At 47.1% G+C, this 22,891-nt stretch overlaps 1 protein-coding gene across 10 annotated transcripts in view; it reads left to right on the top strand.

Moving 5' to 3' along the window:
- Positions 1 to 22,891, top strand: part of CCDC60 (coiled-coil domain containing 60) — a 192,352-nt gene that overhangs the window by 107,432 nt on the left and 62,029 nt on the right. For 9 of the 10 annotated variants that reach the window (XR_004521429.2, XM_033836915.2, XM_033836919.2 and 6 more), the window contains 3 exons: positions 1,671 to 1,841; positions 10,432 to 10,539; positions 18,382 to 18,489. Coding sequence is in view for 9 of the 10 variants with exons in the window: in XM_033836915.2 (XP_033692806.1) it covers positions 1,671 to 1,841; positions 10,432 to 10,539; positions 18,382 to 18,489 (387 nt within the window). In the remaining variant the exon portion in view is untranslated. The remainder of the gene's footprint in view (positions 1 to 1,670; positions 1,842 to 10,431; positions 10,540 to 18,381; positions 18,490 to 22,891) is intronic. The other variant, XM_019950381.3, reaches the window with a different exon arrangement.

Genomic DNA, 22,891 nt, shown 5'->3' with positions numbered 1-22,891 from the left:
ACCAATCCACGCCCCACCCCTGTCTCTCACTCTCCCGCGTCCCTGCTTTATGCTCCTCTCTGGAACTTAGCGTGTCACCTACACTTCACGCTGTTTCGTGTCTGTCTCCACCCCCTGGAATAGGAGCTTCACGAGGACAGGAATGTTGTGAGCTGTTTGATTTGCTGCTGTACCTCAGCACCTAGAGTAGCTCCTGACACACAGCGGGTATTCATTACATTTTTGTTGAATGGTTAATAATGATGCAGCTATTTAGGCAAACACACACATTTGAAATTGGGCGTGAATTAACGCAATGAAGAGTCTGACCCCATTTTTGACCTGCGACCTTTGACAGCGTTTGAGCTGCCCGCCCCCCTCCTCCCCATTCCCTCTGCCCCACATCTGGGCAAAAGCTGATAAGAAACCCAAGGTGCTCCTTGTTTTGGTGCTGGCGGGAAGTTGAGACCACACCCAAACAAGGGACCCCTCACCCCAGCCCCACTCCCAGAAAACCCTAAGCCGCCCCCCCCCCGCTCCCTAAGCCGGCCCTCCCCCCTCCAGGCCGCCCCCCCCCCCCCCCCCCCCCCCCCCCGCTCCCTCAGCTGATTGCAGACCTGCTTTGGAGCCCAGAAAGCCTCATAATGTGAGTCATGCCATTTCACACCCTTGTGCTGCGTGTGTGACGTCAGTCTTGACCTATGAACCACGTTTTGAGCGAGGAGTCTCTGGGAAGTAACATAACCATGAAAAAACAGCTGCTGTCAGCCCCAGCTCCCAGAACAGCTCTGCATTTGCTTTGTGCCGCATCCAGAAAATCGTCCCCTGTGAAATTAAGGGGTTGCTCCTGGTTACGGTTTTCGTTCTATCAGGTTATCCGGCAACCTCAGGATGCTCTTTGATGAGTGGATTTCAGAAGCTTGAAAGCAAAACCGAAGCACATTTTTGTTTCAAATATGAATTCCACCTCAGATCAACGGCTTGCATCCCTAAACTTAAAAATAAGAGCCCAAATGGACAATCCAGGGCCAGTTCTGTGTGATCTGGTTTCACTGTGTTCCACCAGCGTACACGTTCCTTTGGTTTTGCACAATTTTACACATGAGGAACCTGAGAGACTAGTTTGCTGTAACAAGAATATGGGCTGGGCAGATGATGTCTGATCCGTACCTGCCAGTGACCGGCTGGGATGCACATGTGTCGTGTAGCATAGAGATTCAGAAAACGTTACGTGAGCTGAGAAGCGGGGTCTAAATTTAGAAAAAGATTGCTGGTGACCTTCCGGTGACATATGTATAAGAAACTCAAATACCGCATTTCACTGAATCTGAGACACACCATGAAAAACAAAACAAAATAAAAATGCCGCCAATTAAATTAATTCTCTGGGGTGTCAATTATTATGCTCATTTCAGTGGACACAGCAGAGTGCCTAGCACATAGTAGGCACTCAATAAATGTTTGTGGCGTGATGGAACCGAAACCAGGAGAGGTTAGGTAACTGGTACAAGGTCTTTGGTAAGAGGTGGGTCCATAATCCAAGCTCAGGTCTCTGTGGCTTTGGAATTCTAAAGGCAGGAGGTCTCCTGCTACTGGGCACGAGAGTGCCCTTCAATGGAGTCTCAGTCCCAAGACAGTAAGACATTCCACTGATAGCCAACTCGTGTTCCTCTCTCTTTCTCTTTCTCCAGCATCTTGATTCAGTGGGTGAAGATTGGCCGTGGTTACTTTACTATTCTGAGGGAGGAGAGTGCATTGAAAAAGAAGCAACAACAACTTCAGAAACTCAAAGAGGAAGGAAGAAATATATTCCAACCAGCCAAAAAGATGTCAGATGTCCAGTATGGGGATATTCTTTTGACGTAAGTAGACACCATCACCGTGGCACCAGTGGTCTTGGGAAGGACCACTGTGAAGGAACACTGCCTGGTTGGGTTGAGGGGCGGCAGCTGTCTCACATGGGGAGCCCCTTCTTAGGCTGGTGTCTAATGGCTTCTTTTAGTCTGGCTCAACCTGCCTCGCCAGCCTCACCTCCCGGTACAGTGAGGTATCTTCTACTACATATGTCAGTCCGCACATCCAATGCCAAGAGCTACCCAAGAGATCTTGCTGGTCCCCAGGTGTGCCTCTTTCCCTCTCATTCCAAGGCTTGTCCCTACCTCTAGGCATTTTCCCGTGCTGTTCTCTGGGCCTTAAGTACTCTTCCAACTAAGGTTCTAATTAATCATTAAAAGCCCAGCTTAAATGCTGCCCTCTCCTGATCCTTCCCAGATTTCAGCCCAACCACCTCCAGAGCCCATTTGGATTCTGAGTTCCCTTAATGTGTTTGCACACTACTTTGTTTTTTTGTTTGTTTGTTTGTTTTTGGCGGTACGCGGGCCTCTCACTGCTGTGGCCTCTCCCGTTGTGGAGCACAGGCTCCGGATGCGCAGGCTCAGCGGCCATGGCTCACGGGCCCAGCTGCTCCGTGGCATGTGGGATCTTCCCGGACTGGGACACGAACCCGCGTCCCCTGCATCGGCAGGCGGACTCTCAACCACTGCGCCACCAGGGAAGCCCCCGGACATAGTACTTTTTAAAGCTCCCCTAGATAATTCCCATGTGAAGCCAAGGTTGAGAGTTACTGTGCTAGGGCTGCGTTTAGGAACCCAAATTGACATGTTGCCGGCTAAAGAGGAAATGGAATCCACAGCACGTAATGCACCATTTCCCAAATTCTTCACAACGTTAACGTAAAGAAATATGCATGTGTACGTCTTAAAAACAATGGTCCTACCAATGGAACCATACAATATGGGATCTTTTTGTGCCTGGCTCCTTTCACTTGCCATAGTTTGTTTGAGGTTCATCCCAAACAGGAAGCAGATTGGTGGTTGCCAGGGGTTGAGGAAGTGGGGGGATGGAGAATGACTGCTTAACGGGTGTGGGGTCTCCTTTGGGGCTGATGAAAATGTTTTGGAACTAGATTTAGGAGATGGTTGTACAGCCATCAATTCAAATGCCATTGAATCGCACCCTTTAAAACAGCTAATTTTATGTTATGTAAATTTCAACTTAAAGGAAAAAAAAAAAGGAGGGAGTTCTGGTCTGTGAGGCCCTGGCGTGGGGGGTGAGGGGGCTGAACACTAGTGGTTGGAGGTCTTCTTAAAGCTCAGGGTTCCTGGTGACTGGTGGGAACCCTGAGTGTGAGACCATGAAGGGCTGGTATATTTCTAGTCGCCTTTCCCTTGAAAGTCTGGTCCTTGGGAATCCCAGCTTATTGTAAGAAGGGTCTTCTCTTTGATTCCTCATTTGTGCAGACCATGGACTGTGCTTTTTCCTTGCCCTGGGAAGCTGTTAGAAGGAAAGTTAACCTTTTCTAAATTGGCAAATGTCCTTAGGACCAAAGCAGCTCCCAGGCCGCCTTACCTCTCTGGTTTCCAGTCTCTCTTTAGCTTTGGCCGAGAGATTCCCACTTCGCTGTTGGCTCTTTGCCACTCTTTTTATTTTATTTTATTTATTTTTAAAATTTATTTATTTATTGGCTGCACTGGTTCTTCGTTGCTGCGTGCGGGCTTTCTCTAGTTGTGGTGAGCGGGGGCTACACTTCGTTGCGGTGCTCGGACTTTTCATTGCCGTGGCTTCTGTTGTTGCGGAGCACAGGCTCTAGGCTTGCGGGCTCAGTAGTTGTGGCTCATGGGCTCTAGAGCACAGGCTCAGTAGTTGTGGCGCACGGGCTTAGCTGCTCTGCGGCATGTGGGATCTTCCCGGACCAGGGCTTGAACCCATGTCCCCTGCATTGGCAGGCAGATTCTTAACCACTGCACCACCAGGGAAGTCCCTTTGCCACTCTTTCTAAAAAAAATATTTTGTCCAGCATTTTTGGTTATTTTTACCCAGTGGGTTGGTCTAAGTAAGCTAGCTTACCATTTGTGCATTCATTTATTAACTCATTCATTCATTCTGAGACTAGAGAAAATATCTATGATTTACAATCCCCACCACATGCCTTCCAAGGAGTCAGCATCCCAAGGAGAAGCTTTCTTTGGTGAGCAAGTGTATTCAAGTGAATACGCAGATAGACAGGAAGAGCAGAGAGGCTTCCCTGACAGATAGAATGGAGACATTCAGGAGACGGGCCGAGAGTGTGAGCGGAAGGGACCCTTCGGAGGAGAGAAGAGAGGAAAGGCAGCCAACAGTGGGAGAGAACGGAGATGTCTAATGAGGGTTTTTACGAGGTTTTGCCTCATAGTGTGACATGTAGATCCATTCCTCAGTTTCCCCAGAAGATCTTCAGTAAAATACCCATGGCCCCTTAGTGCATTATGTCTTGGACCTTTATCCTGGCTTCCAAGTAAGTGTAGGGGTGAGAATGGGAGACGACCTTGACCCAGGCCCGTTCTCATTGTACAGCTGACCTACTGCGTGCAGGCCTTCTGATGGCACGGAGATATGAAAAGGATTGGAGGACAGTCCCTACCGCATGCGGTGCCACAGCACAGTACCATGGGGTGGACCTCCAGTGCCCTGAAGTGTGCCTGTAAAGGAAGAACACTCCTCCCACGTGTTTCTCCTTTACTCTCACACCATGATCACACTCATACTTCTGACACCAGATGTGTGGGGTTTTCCCCCACACCAAGCAAATGTCTGTGACACCAGCAGGGCATCCTACCATCCTGTTCAGTTCCGACACTTTCTACCTGGAGTTAGCATCAGATCCCACAGGTTAAGGGTTCAGTCCCACAAGACTGCCCCCCCCCCCACGTCAGATGCCAGTCACGAGCCCCAGGTTGTCACCTGTACTTCTGACCAACCAGCTATAAATCAGGGTTCCCATGACCCCCTTCCTTGGGTTTGATAATTTTCTAGAATGGCTCACAGAACTCAGGGAAACACTGACTTACATTTTCCATGTTATTACATAATAAAGGGTACAGATGAGCACCCCGATCAAGAAGTACACAGGGTGAGATCTGGAAGGGACCCAGGCACAGGAGCTTCTGTTCCTGTGGAGTTGGGGAGTGCCATCCTCCCATTATTTGGATGTGCTCACCAACTCGGAAGCTCTGCAAACCCCGTACTTCAGGGATTTTTATGGAGGCTTCATCACATAGGCATGCTCTGTCATTAACTCAGTCTCCAGCCCCTCTCCCCTTCCCGGAGGACTGGGGGTGGGGCTGAGAGGTCCAAGCTTCTAATCATGGCTTGGTCTTTCTGGCGACCAGCCCCCATCCTAAAGCTATCCAGGAGCCCACCAAGAGTTGCCCCATTCCCCAGAAAAAGACACCTCTATCACCCAGAAAATTCCAAGGGATTTGGGAGCTCTGTGTCAGGATCCAGGGTCTAAGACCAAATATTAAAACAAGAGATGCCCCTGGTACTCTTTATCACGTAGGAAATTCCAAGGGTTTTAGGAGCTCTGTGCCAGAAAGTGAGGGCAGAGACCAATATATATATATATTTTTTCTATTACTTCACAGTGTCCGCCCGCTCAACTTTAGGGGGTGAAAAGGAAATCTGGAAAGAATCCCCATAAGTGTAACTTCTGAGCAGGGTCTTTAATGCTGAATGGGAGTTCAGTGGGTGACGAAAAAAGAAGTATGGTTAGACCCATCTGTATCAGCCCGCCAGAAATCCTGCAGCCCGCATGTCTGGTTAGAAAGGCCAGGGCTGGAGAAGGAGGGTGTGGTGGTGTTATCTATTGCCAAAATCAGAAATATGATTTTCAGAATGAAAAAAAAAATAAAAGCAGGCAAGTCATGACCTGAGCCACCTCCATCCAGCCACTCGGTGGACCCCACTGAAGTGTCCTCACGGGACCTTGAAGAGGCGCAGGTTACAGAGAAAGCCACTCAGTGAGCCGAGGGGTTCTTACCCTCTCCGTGAAGGTCCCACGAGCTCAGCGCAAGTTTTGCCGTTAGTGTCATCTAAGAGCCTCGATGACCCTCTCTGAGTCTGGTACCTCTAGGGGCACTAGTCACCTGGCAGCCTTTCTCTAGAATAAAGAGAAGGAACGAACTAGTGGCTCTTTTCGCAGGAACTTTTTGCCCAGATTATTGGGCAAACAGATAGGCTCTGGGGAAGGTGGCATCTGTAAAGATCCTTCCGTGACTGTTTAAATAGTTTGGTTGTAACGTTGCCCTTGTTTACATGGGGTTTTTAATCCATGGTCACAGAACACAGTTCTTCCCTCTCCGATCCATGTTTCAGTGTGCAAGACATGGTATATTTAAAGTTTAATAAGTTTAAATATGCATGAGATCTTTCCTCACGTGGACATTGGTCTGGTTATGACTTATCCAGTGGATTCCATGAGCTGTGCAAGGCTGGTCATTAAAATAAAACTGGAGGCTGTTATTGCAACATAGCCATCAAATGCAGGTGGGGGCGGCAGGGGTTATAAAATAGCACTGGGAGATTATCCCTACCAGTAGGGAGTAGTGGTTAAGAGCACAGGGCTGGGGTTCGAGCCCAGACTTCCCCCATACAACTGTTTAGCTTTGGGCAGGTCGCTGTGCTGCTCTGAGCCTCTTCTCTCTACACCCTTATGAATGGTACCAAACTCCCAAATTTGTTATGAGGATTAAAAGAAATAACACTTAGCACAGAGCCTGGCTTATGAGACGTGCTTAGTAATTGCTAGCTATTATTATGCAGTGAAATGAAGTTGATCTCTCTGGCCCTCAATTACTTAAAACCCTCAGATCTATGGCTAAAAATCTTAATTTCCAGGCAGGCTAGAAGGCATCTCACATGTAAGAGCTATGTTCTATAAATATAATTCCAGTCACAGAATTATCAAAAATACAAGTGTTCATTTAGAACTGCTTTTTTAACACAGTATTTGATCCTGCACATTCTAAAAGCAAAAGGGATTTTTCCCCCCCTCTGGATCTAAGACCATAGGATAAGTTCTTTTAGACCAAAGTTTTAAGTCTGACAAACTATGTAGGGAAAAAAGAAAATCAAGCATGTCCCCAAAGATTCCGGCCTGCAAGCAGTCTTTCCCACTGTGTTCATTGACCTCATTTCTCAGCTGCAGGTTCGGCTGAAAAAGGAGAAAAAAACAACGGGTAGAACTTGTCTTATGTTTGCAGTTGAGACGAGACATAAAAGAAGAGATTAAGGCGTGTAATAGCTGGGTTAATTTCCCCATATTCTAGACCACTGGGTTGAGCCAGTAAGCCTGGGCATGCCAACATATTGGCTTGTGGTTTCCTCAGCTCTAGGGTTGAATAAAGAGCCTGTGGAAATGGAAAGCAGGGGACCTAGATTCTGGTCCTATTTTTTAGTTAGCTCTGTGACCCCAAGATTGTCCTCAAATTCCCAGGAGGAAGGTGACTTCCTAATGGCTGCCTCCACCTCTTCTGGCTCCTTTCCCCACGCTAAGCCAGAGCGAGCTTTCCAGATGTAAACCACTCCCAGTTTAAAATCCTCAGTGGCCACCATTCTGTATCGGATAAAGACAAAAGTCTGAGCAGGGGCTACAAGGTTCTGGATGGGCTAGCCCTTGGCTTCCCCTCCAGCCACACTGTCCCCCTCTCCCTCCTCCCCAGGGCCTCTCCCTCTGCCCTCTGCCTGCTGAATTCCCATTCAACCTGCAGATCTCAGCTCAATATTTACTTCTGTTCCAGTTACTGTTGCTGTGAGCAACCACTCCAAAACCTATTAACTCAAGACAGCAAACATCTATTTCACTCACAAATCTGCCATCTGAGTAGGGTTAAGTGGGGAGGGATTCAGCACTAGCTGGGGCAGCTCAAAGTGTCTGCTTCCGAGAGAGCTCGTGCACACGGTGGCACCTGGGGGCTGGCTGTCAGCTCTGAGCTCATCCAGGACTGAGAGCCTGCAGTCTTGGTCCTCCTCCCTATGAGTCTCTTCACAGGCTGCCAGCTTCCTCCCGGCATGGTGGTGCCTGGGTGCTAAGAGTGATCATCCCAAGACATAAGAAGGAAAAGCTGCCAGTTCCTGGAGCCGGGACCCAGAAATTGGCATCACACCACTTCCGACACATTCTATTGGCCCAGCCACTCAGAAAGCCAAGATTCCAGGGGAATGGGGGCTATAAAGCCACCTTCCCATTAGAAGAAACTTGAGGCCCATGTTTCTAAATTGACACAACTCCCTCCAGGAAGTATTCCCTGGCTCCATTTCAGCCAGATTCTCTGTTTGGGTCTGTCAAAGCACCACACACTCTCCAACTCAGCCTTATCACAGCTGTGTTTGTGTAAAGCCCGTCTCCGCCAGGAGGCTCTTAAGCTCCGGAGGGGAGGGGCTGGATCTGTCTCCATCACCGCACCTACAGCCCCCAGCGCAGAGATGTTCCATAGATATAGGTAGACGTGAATGAATCAGGGAACCCGTCAATGATTCAATCAGTATTAAACTCCTCGGGCTGAGAAACTACAAGGCTTTAAAGGAGCACACTGGTAGCATAAATATGTAAGGCAAGCTGGGACTGAGATGCCAGGGGTTTTTGAGTCTCAGGCAACCCAAGAGGCACCACCTAGTGCAAAGTGGGCAGCGATCTTGACCTTGGGCCACACCCAACTCTTACTCAGAGTGGCAAGAACTTTCGAGTCTTCAAGAACCAAAGCTTTTCCATCTTTATGTGACATCTCCCAATTTTAAAATATAGACAATCAATTCCATTACGCACACAGTAGGCTTATTAAAGCATGCCTATGGGCTAGATTTGGTCATGGGCAAAAAATATATACCCTGTGACCCAGGCATGCCAAAAAGGAAAAAACAAACAAACCCCGTTTTCTCTAACTGAAATGACTTAGTCCACGATGGTGTTGAAAAGAAAAACTTAACTGTGGTATTAAATGTAACTTAATATTTTTCACTTTGAAACAGTCTTTTTTGGATAAATGTCCAGTGGTTTCAAAGATGAACTGCCTGGGCTTCCCTGGTGGTGCAGTGGTTGAGAGTCCGCCTGCCGATACAGGGGACATGGGTTCGTGCCCCGGTCCGGGAAGATCCCACATGCTGCGGAGCGGCTGGGCCCGTGAGCCATGGCCACTGAGCCTGCGCGTCCGGAGCCTGTGCTCCGCAGCGGGAGAGACCACAGCAGTGAGAGGCCCGCGTACAGAAAAAAAAAAAAGATGAACCGCCTGTTTGGGCAGTTCTCCTCTCTGAGCATCCCTTTCCCCACCCCCCCGCCCACCCCTGCTTCCCCCAGATGGTTTTGGCTTCAGAGGAAGCTTCTGTATTCTCTGTGAGGCAGGGGATGGGCTTCCAGAGAGGTACGCCTGGTCATGGCTGATCTTTGAGGGCACACTTGTGCCGACGTCTGAAGCTTGAGATCCCCACGTCTCACGGCTGGTTCATCCAGCCAGTGAGTCAGCAGTCTGGAGAGTTGGGAGAAGCCCCTTTAAGGAAAGGACCGCAAATAAAAGCCGCTGACTCCAGGCAGTTCCTGCCCTGTGTGCACCCGCCATTTCCACTTCCCACCTTCCCTGTCGCTAGGACCCTGGGTGCCGGCCACCTTCCTCTCTCAAGCTGAAATTATTGTGATACTTCTCACTGGTCTCCTTGCCCTCCACTCCCACCATCGGCCATTCTCAAAACAGCAGCCAGAGGGATCCTTGGTCACATCATGTCCTCTTTCAGCTCAGAGTCCTTTACTTTCGTTGAGGGAAAAGGCCAGAGTCCTCGCACTGGTCTGCAAGACCCCCATTCTCTCTCCATCCTTCCCTCCCTCTCTCTCTGTTGCTTACTCCAGCCACATGTGCCTCCTTGCCATCTCTAAAACACAGTCCCACCTCAGGACATTTGCACCTGTTGCTCCCTCTCTCCAGAATGCTCTGCCCCCAGACATCTGAATGGCTCACTCCCTTCCACTGCAGATTTTTATCAAATGTCACCTTCTCGGTGATAACTTCCCCAATCACTCTATTGAAAATTGCAAGCCCCAGCTCTCCCAGCCCTTCTGAGCCCCCTTCTCTTTTTTCTCCCCATAGCACGTATCACTGTCTAGTGGGGGTGGGGATGGGAACGGGTCAGCAAACTCCAGCTCATGGGCCAAATCCAGCCCCCAGGCTGGTTTTGTAAATAAAGTTTTATTGGAACCCTGCCATTTGCTTATTGCTTACATTCTGTCAATGGCTTTCCTGCTACTAAGTAGTCATGACATAGACCAAATGTCCCACAACATCATAAATATTTGTCTAGCCAGGTAACAAAACATATCCGACCGCTAGTCTACTATACCAGTATACCACACAGCTGCCAGATTTATCTTATTTGCTCCTTCATGGGAATATGTGTTCCATGAGAGAAGGGGGTCTAATATGCTCTGCTTACTGGCTGCATCTAGAACCTTCATCTCTCCAGCGGGAATTACTGCCTGGCCCACAGCAGGTGCCCGGTGATATTTGCCAGACAACCCCTGACGAGAGAAGAGGGCATTTAAAACAGCTCCTGCCCGCTCACTCTGCTGCTCTCATTCTGCTTCACCTTCAGTGCAAACGGGGACAAGAAGATGAAGAAGGTGGGGATGGGAGTCCTCCTGCGTCCGTTCACCCCCGTGCACAGCTGCATCATTGCGCCCTCGCTGCCTGAGGCTCACGTGTAAGTAGCCCCACCTCTGGCTCATCTGCTTATCATGCGAAGCCAAGGTCAAATGACTCAAACAGCTGGGAGCTGTCGAGCTGTTCCTTTGTCCTCTTGAAAAGGGACAGGGAGACTGGGGCCAGCAGTGTTATGTGGTGTATAAAAATAACAGAAGGCAAACATGGGGGCTTAGAGCTAAGTGGCAATCCAGCTGGGACTGAGTCATTCCATCCCTTACCACACCAGACACACTAATGTCAAATAGTTTGCAAAGCCTGATAAAATCTGTCTGCAGCGTGTGCCTAGAAGATGTCTCACCCAGGGCTCCGGGGACATGTTTTCCCCAAGACTCAAGGAGCTATTTCCCAGAGAAGCCCCTGCCGCCTTCTGAGCCGACCCCAGGCACAAACTCTTCATTGCGTGATGTGACAGGGGCTAACCAACCCTCCAAAGAATACTTGGGCTTTCCGAAACCTTGACACCTTGTTCCCCTCCTATCTGTTCCAGAGAATTCTAAGCCCAGCTTTTTCTTTTTCACTAGTTAGCACTTTTCAACTGGGAGATTTCGGGCACAGAGATAGAAATTGACTGTAAGGCAGGATTGCTCAACCTTGGCACTATTGACGTTTGGGGACAATTACTTCTTTGTTGGAAAGGACTGTCCTGTGCACTGTAGGATGTTTAGCATTATTCATGGCCGCCACCCCCTAGTGCCAGTAGCACCCCCCTCCCCAGCTGTGACAACCAAAATGTCTCCAGAGATTGCCAAATGCCCCCTGGGGGCAAAATCACAGCCACACCCCCAGCCCTCCCACGTAAGATCTACTTTAGGCCAATGAACATGGTGCACTGGATTCTGTCTGCTCATTTGTCAAATATTTATTAGGCCCCTACAGTGTGCACAATAAAAATAGCACTACTGACTGCTCTGTGGGCACTGTCTCAGTCCTCTCAGCAGCCCTTTTGTGTAGGTGTATTATTATCCCATCCCTGCAGATGAGAGAGCAGAAGCTCAGAGAGGTGTACTAGCCTGCCCAAGGTCACAGAGCTCAGTGTGTTGCTGCCCTGGGGTTTTAAGCCAAGTATGTCTGACTGCAAAGCCTGACCTCTCACCACCACACACGACACAGAAGGTATATCCCAAGGCCTTACGTTTGAGGAGCTAGTGATATATTTGGACAGCCAAGTCTCATGTACTTGAAGAGTAAAATAATGCAAGAGTGAAACTGTAAGACAAGATGGCAGATCCTTAATAAGAGCACCTAGTTCGTGGGTGGAAGATGGCGCTGTCACCAACACCATGGGCGTCATCATCACCATCACCATCATCATCCCTACCACCACCACCACCACCACGTATTTGGACACATTCCTATCCCTTACTAATATTTCAGCTTTTGCTGAGCCCCACTCCATACTTTCCTCCTATCTGCCTTTGATGAATATTAGGACTGGCTTCTTCATAGACTTATTCGTTCGGGGACATTCCAACTGGCAGCCTCAGCTTGATGTTCTTAAAACGTCTCCTTGCCAAAGCAGTCTTTGCAATTTCTCATAACGTCCCATGGAAACACTTGCGCTTTTGCCTTTTCCATGGACAAGCCCTCTGAAACCAAATGGTGTAAATCAGTGTTTCTTAGGCTTTCACTTGCATTTGAATCATCTGGGGCTCTGGGCTTGGGTGCGGGGATAGCAAAATAAGGAGATGCCTGGGAGAGTGTGTATTCCTAGGCCCCACCCCCATTTCCTTTGGTCTGAGCAAACTGAGGTTTAAATCAACTGTGGAAGTGACTGGAGAGTTTCTTGCTCATCCTCCTTCAGTGCCAGATGGGGAAACTGAAGCCCAGAGAGAAGGCAGAACCTGCCACAACAGGAATTCTGATCTCCTGACTCTTCAGTCAGTCCTTTGTATCAGGTTTGTTCGATGATGGCGATGGTGATGGTGGTGATTATCACAGTGGTGATTGTTATTCTTTGTTATGCCCTAGACCAGGGATCAGCAACCTTTTTCTTAAAGGGACAGACAGTAGATATTTTAGGCTTTGCAAACCAGATGGTATCTCTCGCAACTACAGTCATCCCTAGGTATCTGCGGAGGATTGGTTCCAGGACCTTCTGCCGATACCAGAATCTGTGATGCTCAAATCTTTTATGAGTATAAAATGGGGTAGTGCTGTCGGCCCTCTGTATCCACAGATGCAGAGGGTCAACTGTACTTTACCTTGTTGTCGCAACAGGAAAGCTACAGTGAATGGATGGGCCCGTGCTCCAATAAAGTTTTATTTGCAGACAGAGGCACACACTCCTTCTCTAGATTGAAGGCTGCCCCTACTTCTCCTTGGCTATTCAAAGGCTCTGGCTGCATTTGATGATTGTATCGGTATCTATTGCTGTATTACAGACCACCTCGAGGTGGAGTGGCTTAAAACAGCAACCATTTATTCTTGTTCAAAGTCTGCAGGTCGGCTGGGTGGCTCTGCTCGTCCGCATCAGTTCAGCTGGTCCTGGCTGGGCTTGCATATGTGTGTGGCAAGCTGGAGGCTGGCCCATCTAGGGTGGCCTCATGCCCAGGCCTGTTGGTTTGTTGGTTGGTTGGTTGTTGGCTAGGGCGACAGGAGTGACTGTCGCTGTCTCACACAGCAGGCTAGCCGAGCTTGTTCCGTGGCTGTCAGGAAGGGTTCCGAGGACAAGAGCCCAAGCACTCCACGCCTCTTGAGGCTTAGTCTCAGAACGGGCCAAGGACCTTTCCACCCCATTCTGCTGGCCACAAAAGACATCAGGCCTGCCCAGATGCAAGCGACGGGGAAAAGAAAGATTCCACCGCCTGGTGAGAGGATGCAGAATCACCGTGGGAAGTGCATGGATGCAGGGGGGAGGGGAGAATCCGAGCAGTTTTATCATCATTCTGCCAAGAGGCATCCGGGCAGAGCCCGCCCGGTCAGTTCTCAAATTCTCAGTCTTCACGTCAGCTGAGGTGGATCCGAGCCTGGTCAGTCCCTTCAATCCCAGTGCGATTGATCCCCAAACCAGCTGAAGATTCTGAATCGACTGTATGGGGATCAATTCAGTCATGCCAAGGAAGACGGGACCTTTATCTTTTTAAAAAAAGAGGTGGGGCACAGTCTGCAGGAAGGAGGATAGCCCCTCCTTTCCTCTGAGAGATGGCTGGCCTGTCCTTACAGCCCTTCCTGAGCGACTGTGCGACAAAACAGTGCCTGCAGCCACTGTCTGGGTTTGCCCTTGGCAGTCGGCATGGGGTGCTTTGTAGCATTTTCTGATTTCTCTTAGTAAAAGTTTTGAAAAAACGTTGTTTTTTTCTCAGGGATGTTGACGCCCACTCGTATTCTGGTTGGTACAGCGGTTTCAACAGAGAGGGCTATTCAGATGCACTGACTGCTAGATGCTCCCCCAGGGTTCTGAGCACAGGGGTTTTAGAAGCAGGCTTTGTGCACCCTGGTCAGCGTTTTCATCTATTATGCCCCACATTTAAGAAAATAAATGCTTTCTCTTTTAATTTGACAAAATCCAAGGTATTGTGCTTTGACCTGACATACAATCATTATGAGAAAGGAGCGATTTCTATCAAGCATGTTTCTGGGGACCCTTTCTTTCTCCCTTTCTTTCTTTCTCCCTCCCTCCCTCCCTCCCTCCCTTCCTTCCTTCCTTCCTTCCTTCCTTCCTCCCTCCCTTCCTCTCTCTCTGTCTCTCTCTTTTAGTTTGCTTCACTGCATGTTAGATTAGAGATCATCGGGTTTGAGGCACTGTATTTTTTCATTAAGACCTTATTTTTTTAGAGCAGTTTTACATTCAGATCAAAATTGAGGGGAAGGCGCAGAGATTTCCCATTTCTCTCCTGCCTCCCCCATTATCGACATCCCCCACCGGAGTGGGATGTTAGTCATAACTGATGAAGCTACACTGACACATCCTAGTCACCTGCAGTCCCTAGTTTACATTAGGGTCCTCTCTTGGTTTTGTATATTCTGTAGGTTTGGATGAAAGTATAACGACATGTGTCCACCCACTCACGTATTATACAGAGTATTTTCACTGCCCTAAAACTCCTCTGTGCTCTGCCTATTCATCCCTCTCCCCCTCCCGCCCCGGCAACCACTGATCCTTTTACTGTTTCCATAGTTTTGTCCTTTCAGAACATCATATTGTTGGAATCATACAGTACGTAGCCTTTTCAGATTGGCCTCTTTCACTTAGTGATATGCTTTTGAAGTTTCTCCTCGGCTTTTCATGGCTTCGTAGCCCGTTTCTTTTTCACGCTGAATAACCGTCCATTGTCTGGATATACCATAGTTTATTTATCCATACATCTCTAAAGGTTGCTTCCAATGTTTGGCAATTATGAACAAAGCTGCTGTAAACATCTGTGTGCAGGTGTTGTAAGGCACTTTCTATAAGCAGAGAAAAAAGGTCCAGACCCATTGGATGAAACCCTCTTCTGCTGAAAAGGGCGTGAGGGCTCTACCCTATAATAAGAGACATCAACACTGTATTAAAGCACAGATTCGGGAACCGGACCGTCTGGGCTTAGATTCCAGCTCTGCTGTTTGCTGCCTTTTCTGACCTTGGATAAGTTATATGACCTCAGTTTCTTCATCTGAAAAATGGGAGTACTAATAGTACCTTCCTCACAGTGTTGTTATGAGAATGACTTTAATTAATGGATGTAGAATACTTAAAACAGTGTCTGGCACAGAGTAAGCGCTCTATGGGAAGTGTTTGCTATTATTGTTATTTTGCTGTTGTTGCTACTATTCTTTGTTATCTCTGTGGTTGTGCATATGAGAATTGTGCCCAAATTATCAGCTCTGGAAAGTGTCAGATCCCAGCCAATTTATTCCCGCCATCTCCCATTCAGTAACCAGAAATGTATTGAGCCTACTCTGTGCATACCTGTGATGGACAAGACTCTGTAGCTCACAGGCTTGTGGGCTGCAGAGACAAGTAAACAGGTAGTTACAAGACAGCAGGGGCACCAAATGTAGGGACAGAGGGACACATTGTAGGGTGGGGGGTGCTTTAGAGCCCCTCGGAGAGAGGATGCTCGAAAAATCAAGGAAGGCTTCCTGCTGGAGGCGACATCCGAGCTGAGACCCAATCACGGAGAGGCAGAGGAGGAGGAAAGGGAATGTGTATCAGGAGCAGAGGACAGTGCCGAGCACCTCACCTCACTTTCACTAGAACGATTACTGCCATTGTACAGATGAGAAAACTGGGGCTCAGGGAGATGAAGTAATTTGGCCAAGACCACATAGCTAATAAATGGCAAAGCTAGGATTTTAACCCAGTGCAAAGAGAGTATGTACAGTGAGCTTGCGCTGCAGAGCAGAATTTCACGAGGCTGCAGGTGGCGGCACAGGGGTGAGAGAGGAGACTCGAGGCTGGGGAGGTGGATGGGAGTCTCCCGTGTGATGGGGTGTTGGTTTGCCAGGGCTGCCATAACAAAACCCCACAGACTGGGTGGCCTAAACAACAGAAATGTATTCTCTCACAGTTCTGGAGGCTGGAAGTTCAAGATCAAGGGGCCCACATGCTGGTTTCTACTGAGTCGTTTCTCCTTGGCTTTCGGAGGGCTGCGTTCTCGCTCTGTCCTCACACGCTTTTTTCTCTGTGAACGTGTACCCCAGTGTCTCTCCGTGGGTCACGGCTCCTCTTCTTCTAAAGACACCAGTCAGATTGGGTTAGGACCCACCCTCTTGGCCTTATTTTAACCTCATCACCTCTTTAAAGGTCCCCGGTACAGTCACATTCTAAGGTACTAGAGATTAGGACTTCAGCATATGAACTTCAGGACATAACTCAATCCACAGCAGATGGTTTAGGGAGTCTGAAGATCTTAAGCAAGGGAGGGAGAGGGCCACGTTTGTGCCCGTTCCTGTCACCTGCAGAAATGAGTCTGATGCTCACATGCCTCTCGGCCCCTGTGACGAAGCACATCCCACCTCACCAGTTAACTCCCTTACCCATCCCTCCCCACCCGCAATGGACACAACGGCACGCCCAGGCCTGCAGGGGCTCTGAGTCGTGAACAGAAGAGGGGGCGTCTCCTTGGGCTTTTCACAACTGCCTGGGGTCACAGTGAGGGTACAGGGAGGTGTCTGCACAGGGCTGGGCACATGGGACAGCCACTGCTACTGTTGGTACCCAGAGCTGCCGAAATGCACTTACCTGTAGGGACCAAGCTGGTGTAAAGGGGGAAGACACAGAACTGGGAAGGCTGTGGGCTTGCGGGTCCTGTAAATTAGAAGGGAGGGATGCGTGGCTGCTTATTGTTAGAAAATAACTTGTGGATGGAAAAAAAAAGGAAGGAAGGCGCTCTAGATGAAAAAAGAGAGACAGAGCTGCTGACTCGAGTTTTCCTAAGACGGGTGGACACGGCTGCCCCAGAGCATGGGGGCGGAGGTGTGGGGTGCATGGGGGTAGCTCCCCTGCAAGCAGAGTGACATGGGTGCCTCTCAAGGGGCTCTCCGGGACACGCCTGGGCCTGCTCCACACTTGAGCCCCAGGGCTCGCACTCCACCTTCTGAGCTGGGGCCTTCCTGGAAGCTGGAGGCTGGATTCCTGCCTGCCCCTCTGAGCACAGGCCCAGGAGCCCTGGGGAGTATCGATCAATACAGTATCAGTTTCAGAGAAGAGCAATTACACAGGTTGGTAATGGAGGCATCTGACCCATTAGTGTAAGAGGAGAAATCATGCAGGGAGGGGCCGGCTAGTTAGGACTCCCCCTCACTTCCAGGAAGAACGCAGGCAGCAGGTTAACCCTCTCCTGACCTTGCTCTGGGGGTGGCCACTCATTTGGCCCCATCAGCACCTCAAACAGTAAGAGCTCAGGTCCACAAAAGCACCGTCTCTGGGATTAAACAGATGCGGGTTCAGATCCTCACTAATCCTAGCGTGACCTCAGGCAACTCTACCTCTCCCAGTCCCTTGTCTGCAAAGAGGACGGAATAAAGTCACCCTTCTTATAGGGCTGTCGAGAGCATTGAGTGGGATATTCAGGCCCCATCTCTGCCACCAACAAGCTGTGTGACCTGGAGCAAACCGATGGCCCCTCTCTGAGCCTCAGTTTCCTCTTCTCTAAAATTCAGATAATGATTCCTATCCGGCAGGGTTTGGGGAGAAATAAATAACATGTGTCAGGTGTCCTACCCAATGCCTGGCTCATCGTAATACAGAATGCCCCCCAAATCAGAAAATACAGGTTAGACCTATTTTTAAATGGTGTTTTAGTTACATTTTCAAATCATGTGTTCAATGTGGTTTTCCTCAACATCCAGCTACATTTGGGGCAAAGGATTTATAAATTTAAAGCAGTGGGTCTAGTTGTTAATTGGGGTGGAGAGAAAGTACAATAAATACACTAGTTTCCTGTGTTTCCGGACGTTTTGGACCCTGCTAGTGTATTTATTGTATTTTTATCAGATGAAGAATCGGATGCCTGTAGGATGTTCATTTCCTTCAGTCCTCTCATTTGTCTGAATCCAGTCCTCTACCTGTGGGACACCCTCCCTTGTCCCTTCCCACTGTGCATGCAAATCCCCAGTAACTGGCATAGGGTCACCTTGTGTCAGATCATAGCTCTGCCGCCTACTGGCCCAGTGACATGCACAAGTTCCTCACCTCTTCTGAGCCTCAGTTCCCTCATCTGTAAAATGGGGCCAATAAATAGCTCAGGAGCCCATTGGGAAAGTTTAATGCTGGTGCGTGGGAAATGCTGCCACACTCCTGGAGCCTGGAGACAGCTCTCCAGCCGGGAGCCAGCACCACTCCTGTCTCTGTCGCCACTGTTGTGAAGAATGTTGTTCTAACAGGAGCCCCCTGGGCTTCCTCCCTCTGTCTTTGCAGCGAGCCCATCTTCCGCCAGCTCTGTGCCCTCCACTGGCTCCTGGAGGCCCTGACTATCGACCACACCCACCACACCATGAAGCCCGTGATCACCTGCTGGAATCCGAAGTAGGTCTCAGCCCTTCCACCTGCCGTGTAACTAGCAAGAGACTGGGCCGTGGGGGAGGACGCTCCCATGGGTTCCCTTCCTCCTACTGCTGTTTCATGGTGGGTGGGTTGCTTTAGGAGTGCTACTATGTGGGGTCCAAACGGGGGGTGAGCTGGAGCCAGGTCATACGGGTCATGCGGTGGTGACGGCCCCCCCAGCATCCCTCCCAGCATCTCTCCCCAACTCTACATCGGAAGCTTGAAATGATTCAGCCACGTTGGGAGTATTTACACCACAGAAACTGGCCAGCTAGCCCAGCCCTGCCCTGGAAGCACAGCTAGATTTCTCTCCACTCCCTTCTTGGACCATGTCTCCCCAGCGCTATTCCTCATTTGTTCCTCTTCTTTTTCCTCCTCTCCCGCTCCCTTTTACTCCTCTCATTCTCCATGTTTTTGTGTTTTCCCTTTCAAAGTTTTGTTGTGTGTCTTTTTTTTTTTTATTAACATCTTTATTGGAGTATAATTGCTTTACAGTGTTGTGTTAGTTTCTGCTGTATAACAAAGTGAATCAGCTATATGCATACATATATACCCATATCCCCTCCCTCTTGCATCTCCCTCCCACCCTCCCCTATCCCAGCCCTCTAGGTGGTCACAAAGCACCGAGCTGATCTCCCTGTGCTATGCGGCTGCTTCCCACTAGCTATCTATTTTACATTTGGTAGTGTATATGTGTCCACGCCACTCTCTCACCCGTGTCCTCAAGTCCATTCTCTACGTCTGCGTCTTTATTCCTGTCCTGCCCCTAGGTTCTTCACCATCTTTTTTTTTTTTTTTTTTTTTTTTAGATTCCATATATGTGTGTTAGCGCATGGTATTTGTTTTTCTATTTCTGATTTACTTCACTCTGTATGACACTCTTAGGTCCATCCACCTCACTACAAATAACTCAATTTCGTTTCTTTTTATGGCTGAGTAATATTCCATTGCATATATATGTGCCACATCTTCTTTATCCATCTGTCGATGGACACTTAGGTTGCTTCCATGTCCTGGCTATTGTAAATAGTGCTGCAATGAACATTTTGGTACATGACTCTTTTTGAATTATGGTTTTCTCAGGGTAGATGCCCAGTAGTGGGATTGCTGGGTAGTATGGTACTTCTATTTTTAGTTTTTGAAGGAAACTCTATACTGTCCTCCATAGTGGCTGCAATGAACATTTTGGTGTTCATGACTCTTTTTGAATTATAGTTTTCTCAGGGTAGGTGCCCAGTAGTGGGATTGCTGGGTGGTATGGTACTTCTATTTTTAGTTTTTGAAGGAAACTCTATACTGTCCTCCATAGTGGCTGTATCAATTTACATTCCCACCAACAGTGCAAGAGGGTTTCCTTTTCTCCACACCCTCTCCAGCATTTATTGTTTCTAGATTTTTTGATGACGGCCATTCTGACTGGTGTGAGGTGATACCTCATTGTAGTTTTGACTTGCATTTCTCTAATGATCTTGCTGTGATTTATGTCAAAGAGTGTTCTGCCTATGTTTTCCTCTAAGAGTTTTATAGTATCTGGCCTTACATTTAGGTCTTTAAACCATTTTGAGTTTATTTTTGTGTATGGTGTTAGGGAATGTTCTAATTTCATTCTTTTACATGTAGCTGTCCAGTTTTCCCAGCACCACTTATTGAAGAGGCTGTCTTTTCTCCATTGTATATTCTTGCCTCGTTTATCAAAGATAAGGTGGCCATATGTGTGTGGGTTTATCTCTGGGCTTTCTATCATGTTCCATTGATCTATATTTCCATTTTTGTGCCAGTACCATACTGTCTTGATGACTGTAGCTTTGTAGTATAGTCTGAAGTCCGGGAGCCTGATTCCTCCAGCTCCGTTTTTCCTTCTCAAGATTGCTTTGGCTATTCAGGGTCTTTTGTGTCTCCATACAAATTGTGAAATTTTTTCTTCTAGTTCTGTGAAAAATGGCATTGGTAGTTTGATAGGGATTGCATTGAATCTGTAGATTGCTTTGGGTAGTATAGTCATTTTCACAACGTTGATTCTTCCAATCCAAGAACATGGTATATCTCTCCATCTGTTGGTATCATCTTTAATTTCTTTCATCAGTGTGTTACAGTTTTCTGCATACAGGTCTTTTGTCTCCTTAGGTAGGTTTATTCCTAGGTATTTTATTCTTTTTGTTGCAGTGGTAAATGAGAATGTTTCCTTAATTTCTCTTTCAGATTTTTCATCATTAGTGTACAGGAATGCAAGAGATTTCTGTGCATTAATTTTGTATCCTGCTACTCTACCAAATTCATTGATTAGCTCTAGTAGTGTCCTGTTAGCATCTTTAAGAGTCTCTCTGTATAGTATCCTGTCATCTGCAAACAGTGACAGTTTTACTTCTTTTCTTCCGATTTGGATTCTTTTTATTTCTTTTTCTTCTCTGATTGCTGTGGCTAAAACTTCCAAAATTATGTTGAATAATAGTGGTTAGAGTGGGCAACCTTGTCTTGTTCCTGATCTTAGAGGAAATGCTTTCAGTTTTTCACCATTGAGAACGATGTTGGCTGTGGGTTTGTCATATATGGCCTTTATTATGTTGAGGTAGTTTCCCTCTATGCCTAGTTTCTGGAGAGTTTTTATCATAAATGGGTGTTGAATTTTGTCAAAAGGTTTTTCTGCATCTATTGAGATTATCATATGGTTTTTCTCCTTCAATTTGTTAATATGGTGTATCACATTGATTGATTTGCGTATATTGAAGACTCCTTGCATTCCTGAGATAAACCCCACTTGATCATGGTGTATGATCCTTTTCATGTGCTGTTGGATTCTGTTTGCTAGTATTTTGTTGAGGATTTTTGCATCTATGTTCATCAGAGATATTGGTCTGTAATTTTCTTTCTTTGTGACATCTTTGTCTGGTTTTGGTATCAGGGTGATGGTGGCCTCATAGAGTGAGTTTGGGAGTGTACCTCCCTCTGCTATATTTTGGAAGAGTTTGAGAAGGACAGGTGTTAGGTCTTCTCTAAATGTTTGATAGAATTCGCCTGTGAAGCCATCTGGTCTTGGGCTTTTGTTTGTTGGAAGATTTTTAATCACAATTTCAATTTCAGTGCTTGTGATTGGTCTGTTTATATTTTCTATTTCTTCCTGGCTCAGTCTCAGAATGTTGTACTTTTCTAAGGATTTGTCCATTTCTTCCAAGTTGTCCATTTTATTGGCATATAGTTGCTTGTAGTAATCTCTCATGATCCTTTGTATTTCTGCAGTGTCTGTTGTTACTTCTCCTTTTTTCATTTCTAATTCTATTGATTTGAGTCTTCTCTCTTTTTTTCTTGGTGAGTCTGGCTAATAGTTTATCAATTTTGTTTATCTTCTCAAAGAACCAGCTCTTGGTTTTATTGATCTTTGCTATTGTTTCCTTCATTTCTTTTTCATTTATTTCTGATCTGATCTTTATGATTTCTTTCCTTCCGCTAACTTTGGGTTTTTTTGGTTCTTCTTTCTCTAATTGTTTTAGGTGTAAGGTTAGGTTTTTATTTGAGATATTTCTTGTTTCTTGAGGTAGGATTGTATTGCTATAAACTTCCCTCTTAGAACTGCTTTTGCTGCATCCCATAGGTTTTGGGTTGTCATGTTTTCATTGTCATTTGTTTCTAGGTATTTTTTGATTTCCTCTTTGATTTCTTCAGTGATCTCTGTGTTACTTAGTAGCATATTGTTTAGCCTCCATCTGTTTGTATTTTTTACAGTTTTTTTTCCTATAATTGATATCTAGTCTCACAGTGTTGCGGTCAGAAAAGATACTTGATGCAATTTCAATTTTCTTAAATTTACCAAGGCTTAATTTGTAACCCAAGTTATAGTGTATCCTGGAGAATGTTCCATGAGCACTTGAAAAGAAAGTATATTCTGTTGTTTTTGGATGGACTGTCCTGTAAATATCAATTAAGTCCATCTTGCTTAATGTGTAATTCAAAGCTTGTGTTTCCTTATTTATTTTCATTTTGGATGATCTGTTCATTGGTGAAAGTGGGGTGTTAAAGTCCCCTACTATGATTGTGTTACTGTCGATTTCCCCTTTTATGGCTGTTAGCATTTGCCTTATGTATTGATGTGCTCCTCTGTTGGGTGCATAAATATTTACAATTGTTATATCTTCTTCTTGGTTCCATCCCTTGATCGTTATGTAGTGTCCTTCTTTGTCTCTTGTAACAGTCTTTATTTTAAAGTCTATTTTGTCTGATATGAGAATTGCTACTCCAGCTTTCTTTTGATTTCCATTTGCATGGAATATATTTTTCCATCCCCTCACTTTCAGTCTGTATGTGTCCCTAGGTCTGAAGTGGGTCTCTTGTAGACAGCATATGTACAGGTTTTGTTTTTGTATTCATTCAGCCAGTCTATGTCTTTTGGTGG

Source organism: Tursiops truncatus, chromosome 13 (assembly GCF_011762595.2).
Source record: "Tursiops truncatus isolate mTurTru1 chromosome 13, mTurTru1.mat.Y, whole genome shotgun sequence".
In the NCBI taxonomy this organism is placed as follows: domain Eukaryota; kingdom Metazoa; phylum Chordata; class Mammalia; order Artiodactyla; family Delphinidae; genus Tursiops; species Tursiops truncatus.
Note: the sequence above shows the minus strand (reverse complement) of the source record. Positions and strands in the feature narration are given on the sequence as shown.